Genomic DNA, 6151 nt, shown 5'->3' with positions numbered 1-6151 from the left:
ACAACTTTGACAATTTTGACAATTTTGACAATTTTGACAATTTTGACAATTTTGAAAATTTTGACAATTTTGACAATTTTGACAATTTTGACAATTTTGACAATTTTGACAATTTTGACAATTTTGACAATTTTGACAATTTTGACAATTTTGACAATTTTGACAATTTTGACAATGTTGACAATTTTGACAATTTTGACAATTTTGACAATTTTGACAATTTTGACAATTTTGACAATTTTGACAATTTTGACAGTTTTGACAATCTTGACAATTTTGACAATTTTTAAATTTTGACAATTTTGACAATTTTGACAATTTTGACAATTTTGACAATTTTGACAATTTTGACAATTTTGACAATTTTGACAACTTTGACAATTTTGACAATTTTGACAATTTTGACAATTTTGACAATTTTGACAATTTTGACAATTTTGACAATTTTGACAATTTTGACAATTTTGACAATTTTGACAATTTTGACAATTTTGACAATTTTGACAATTTTGACAATTTTGACAATTTTGACAATTTTGACAATTTTGACAATTTTGACAATTTTGACAATTTTGACAATTTTGACAATTTTGACAATTTTGACAATTTTGACAATTTTGACAATTTTGACAATTTTGACAATTTTGACAATTTTGACAATTTTGACAATTTTGACAATTTTGACAATTTTGACAATTTTGACAATTTTGACAATTTTGACAATTTTGACAATTTTGACAATTTTGACAATTTTGACAATTTTGACAATTTTGACAATTTTGACAATTTTGACAATTTTGACAATTTTGACAATTTTGACAATTTTGACAATTTTGAAAATTTTGACAATTTTGACAATTTTGACAATATTGACAATTTTGACAATTTTGACAATATTGACAATTTTGACAATTTTGACAATTTTGACAATTTTGACTATTTTTCTAGGGGAGGTCCTTTTTTCATTTTAATTAAAGATATATTTGTAGCAATTTGTAAATAAAAAAAATTGTTCATAGATTCTAAAAACAAGCTGTATTTCTGCTTAGTAATATGAAAACTAAAACTGCAGATTGTTTATGCAATTTCAAAAGATCAATCCTGATAAAATATTCATCATTACCTTAAAGTTTCAGTTGAAAAAGTCGAAGTCAAAATTAAAATCAAAATTTTCTTTTACAAACATACTTGTGAAGCACAATTATACAAGTCTCAATTGATTGTGCAGAATAAAAATTTTAAAAGGCAAGTTGCCTCAGCATTTAAAACTCAAAACTCGAGCTAGAAAATCTCAGTTTAAATTCCGAAAACGAATCCAAAATTTGTTCTGATAAAGGTTCATAGTTTGAAATAAAACCATTATTTGATATCAGTTTTTTTAATAGAATTCAGAAATGAAGTACAGAATCTCAGTAAAGTTCGGAGGAATGATTCAAATTGCAAATTATTACTATAGAATTTGAAAAGTCAACAAAATCAAAAGAACAGAGAAGATATTTAGACGTCCAGATAAGAATAAACAATCAGTCTATAGCTAGAGTAAATTATGAAAAAACTATGTTTTTTTTTTTTATCATAAAAAACTGATCCTTTGTTCCAAATAGCTATAAGCATAAAACTATTTGCTTTGTGAGCGAACAATATTGGTCGGCTTAACTGTTGGTGCTTTTCCAATCTCGGCTAGTGTCACTTTTTTCGCTTTACGAGTGCGCCTTGAAGTCAACTGGGTAAAACCATCATCATCAGTAGTAGTTCCCGATAGTGGAGATCTTTGTCGTTTTGTAGCGCTTTGCTTTGAGCCATCTTCTTCTTCTATTCTGTCCTGTTCATCGAAAGCCCTGAGAACCTCGGTGAAACTAGTCTCCTCAACTTCCGCTTCTGTTTGCCGTCTGTCCATTTGCTTTGATGTTGAGTTGATCAGCTCTGGTTCAGTACGTTGATGCACAAGGTTTTGAACCACTCCTGAGTAACTCAGAGTTACTTGCTGCTCTACCCTTCTAGCACAGCTAGCTGGGGGAGCCACGTGCATTTCTTTTTGCTGTTGAACGTTTTCAATCTCTCGTGTATTTCGGAATCTGTTCTGAGAGCAATCGACCTTCAGATGACCTTGCTTACAAACAAAGCATTTTTGTTTCAGTCCTTCATAATATATTCTTCCTTTGCGGTTAGAAAAGTACAAATAACCTGGGATCTCTTTTTTAACCTCAATGTATATTCCTCTAACACCAGTATACAAATCTAGTTCCATATCTGCTGGAAATTTTTCCTTAACCATTCTTTTAACGTTACCGTAATTTCCCAACACTGCTGCAATGGTTGCATCGGCAATTTCCGGTGGCAGATCAAAAATTCTCACGTACTTCGTATAACACCCTGCAATCGCCATCGTAACGTCCACAATCTTTCCATCCGAGTACGAAAACTTTAGAACCTTCGCGTTCTGGGAAATGGCATCCTTCATAGCATCGTTCGTTTTAAATTTTATGAATAATGATTTATCCTCGGCTACCTTGTACTACGACTCCATCGACGACTTGTCAGCATCGAAGTTTTTCACAAACCTAGCAACTTCAAACAAAGATGGGCTTGGAGCACCATCTGGAAATTTGAAGGCTATAGTGTTCTTCACAATTTCGTCGGCCATTGCCACACCGGTAGAAACTCTTGTTTGAGGTCAACACTTATCTAGCTTGGGATCGAAACACGTCTGTCTTCAGCGAAGTCTGATCGCCAACTGTTAGCAATATAAAACCTAAAAAGTTATGTCATCATAGGTAAGATCATATACGACGTTTGAATTTGTATTATTTCACATTATTGCGGAAATTGCACCTATTTAGACTCCTGTGCAAATAATTTCCACGCAGAAATATTTTCGCACTGACGCACACATAGACAACCCGTATCAGTTTTTCAAATCAGCCGTTGCTCGCATCTGATTTTCGAATCACATTTCCAAACGGCATAATCGTTATTGTTTTGGCGAAAATTATTATGAAATGCATGCGAACCAAGAAGTTGAATAACGAAAATTGACCGATCAACAAATGAAAAGAAACGAACAGAAAACAGAATGCATCCTGTACATTCGGGTACAAGAATGTACAGAACAAATAAATCATGCATTATTCGGGCGTTTTTCGAATTACTGAAAAATTAGCCAAAAAATTATGGATTCACTTACAATTTTTACTGACACACCAGTCGCAATTGTTTTTAATTCAATTTTATCCAAAAGAATATCGATATGTGTCATTGTCTATGTATAGGTCTGTGAGCAGATATTACTGCGCGCAAATTATTTGCACGGGGGTCTAAATAGGTGCAATCTGCGCAGTTTGTTGAAGACGGCAACGGTGCGTATGAAAGTTGATTTTTTGGTAGAAATAATTTGATTAACTGAACTCTGATGTTGGTCCTTTTTTCATATAATCCCTTTTCAACTTTTAGCACATGATAGTTTATATAAAGAATGTGATGGTGTTAGTGAGTGCGGAATTGTTATCTGTCAAATCAGATTCTCTCAATAGTCTAAAAATTCATGCAATTGACAATAAGTTCTTCTAAAAATTCATTTCATAAAATCAATTTTAAGCTGAAAATGAATACAAACATGTTTTTGAATCCAAAAATTATCGTCCTGCTAAATTTATAGAAAAATATCTAAATTATAGAAAATTTTAGCTTTGTTTTTTTTTTTGAAATAAATTCACAACACCACATCAGGAATCTTCCTTTCACACAACCTCCAGTCTATCGCCATAGCCGTTCCTTGTCGTTCAAACCGGGCCACATGATCCTTCACAAACTGTTCCACGTTCATACAGCTCAGCTTTTCACGGATGCGACCCCTGAGGGGAATCTCGATAGCGTCCATTACTTGGGACCGGATCAAATTCGGTAGAATATTACCGGCTGCCTCCAGCAAATAGTCCAAGGAACCGGCTCCGTGACTGTAGATCTACAATTGCAATTGGTTCTTTGTATTTTTGAAAATGTATTTTTGTTACAGAAAAACAACTTACCTGAACGTTTCCCATGTCCAACTGAAGATCGTTCAGAACTGGAGTCTGGCGAAGATCGAGCGGTTGTTGGACCTCAATTGCAGTCCGGAAGTAATCGATGGTGAATTGAAAGATTCCAGCTCTGGACAGGAAGCCGGTCATCAAGGAAATTTCCCACTGAGCTGATCCCTCCAATCGTCCAGTGGATACTTCCAATCCAATCGTTGCACTGTGGTTGGAGACAGCAACGGAAACGTCACCCACCCGATAGAAACTGGTCAGGCCCCGTAGCCACGTGTTTGATAACCTAACCTGCACCAAACTTAAAGAATTGTTATAATCCGGTACCAAAAATGGATCCAATCGGTTCTTTCTGAGCAATATTCTTGCTTCTCCAATGAACATGTCCAGTGGCGAAATTGAATTCGGAAAAACTATCCCCTTAGTTTCGCTGATCAGTGCAATTCGACCATCTATTTCCGATTGGATCTTTGCGTGGACTTCCCTCAGCATGTATGGTTTGATTGACTCGATAATTATATCGGAAGCAGCATTGACCACCCGCTGAAACAATCTTCCCATGAATCCCAGATTTTCGAAATCCACTGTCATATCACTGAATTTGAAGTCAAAATCTACATCCTTCGTTTGTAAAGCACCTTCCCGATCGATGGCCAGAGTCACATTTCCAACCGAAGTTATATCACTTAGGATAACCTTGAACGGACCACTCGATCCAGACACAAACGCACTCAACGTGTAGTTTCCATCAATCAACATCTCGCCCATTTGAACTTCAACTCGGACTGTCATCGAGTTTAGCTCTGCCTTGAAGAGTTTGATCCGTAACTTCGATAGGCCATGAGCACGAACTCCTTCCAGCTCAATGGTATCCAGGCCGAACGTTTTTTGAATCCTTGCTATAGACATCGGATCGGGAATCGATCCCAGCGGAAGCCCTACCGGATCAGCCTGTTTGTAGAACTCGATAACCTGGAACAGTTGCGCGGACAATGCTAGATCTGCGTCGGAGGCTCGACCTTTGGAACCAAATACCATGACAAAAACTGCTAGGAGCGAGCAAAAGAACTGAAAACTCAACATCTTTAATCTGTGTCCGATCAGTGTTTCGCGAATGAGATGCCCAGAAATACTGAATGAAACACAGCGATCGCACATCTAGGAATCAAACGACGTTATCAGAATCGATTCATCTGAAAGCAAAACACGTCATCAACCCAGGGAGAAATGAACTATGAAACTAAAACAAGTGGCGGCATTCATCATTGAGATGATCAGTGTATTTCGCTCGTTAATAACATTAATAACAACGAAGTTTTTTGATTGTCAATGAGGGTGGCTTATGGCATGCTGTGATCCTTTCGGTAATCATTTTCTGTTGATTTATTTAGAAACCCGATGAAGCTTTGAGGAATGAAGCTGCACTGAGATAAGTTTCTTTGAGAATTTGGTTAAGCACATTAAAAAAAATAGGGCTTGTGATATAGCTCAGTTGGCAACCCGAATACGAAAATATTGTAACATAACAGTTCCTGTTGTAGTTATGAAACGATTAGAAACAGCGTCAAAAAACCTTTAGAAAATGATATCTGAAACCATAAAAACCATTGCACTTATCTTGAATTCCAAAACGACGGTCTGTTGAATATGGCGTTAAGTTATGTTACTGTTTAAAACTGTTAAAACTTCTATATGGAGACACTGTTTTGTGAACAGTTGAGATAACGTCGAATCACCGCTTGTGGAAAACGTCTTTTGGTCATCAAACTGTTTTCACTACAGTTATTCTTAGAGTTCTCTTGTAACTGAACATTTGCAGTGATAGTTCTGATACGATTTGTCAAAACGTTTCTTCCGAAGGTATGCCTACGTTTATTGGAATCATACGTGAATGTGGCACGCACACATGTGCAAATTTTTATACAGGTCTAATTTCGGACTCACGGGCGAGACGTTCGCGTAGCTGGTGGTTGGTGGTTGAAATCCATCCATCGTATGGGACATTCCCAGCCAACAATTTGGTAGGTATATCAAAAGATATACGTACATCTATGTCGACAATAATCATCGTATATCACGTTAGAAAAAAAGCTTATACCTACCAAAAGTGGAGGCAATATACGTAC

General features: G+C 35.9%; 1 protein-coding gene across 1 annotated transcript; it reads right to left on the bottom strand.

Annotated features, from left to right (window-relative positions):
- Positions 1 to 3288: 3288 nt before the first annotated feature.
- Positions 3289 to 5145, bottom strand: LOC129756710 (uncharacterized). Its single transcript, XM_055753698.1, has 2 exons — positions 4026 to 5145; positions 3289 to 3961 (listed from the first exon to the last, which is right to left on the bottom strand). Exons 1-2 carry the CDS (start codon positions 5106 to 5108, stop codon positions 3710 to 3712), a joined length of 1335 nt encoding a protein of 444 aa, XP_055609673.1. The 5' UTR covers positions 5109 to 5145; the 3' UTR covers positions 3289 to 3709.
- Between the last annotated feature and the right edge of the window lie 1006 nt (positions 5146 to 6151).

The sequence above is a fragment of the Uranotaenia lowii genome, chromosome 3, assembly GCF_029784155.1.
Source record: "Uranotaenia lowii strain MFRU-FL chromosome 3, ASM2978415v1, whole genome shotgun sequence".
Classification (NCBI taxonomy): Eukaryota; Metazoa; Arthropoda; class Insecta; order Diptera; family Culicidae; genus Uranotaenia; species Uranotaenia lowii.
This window is presented reverse-complemented; position numbering and strand designations above follow the sequence as displayed.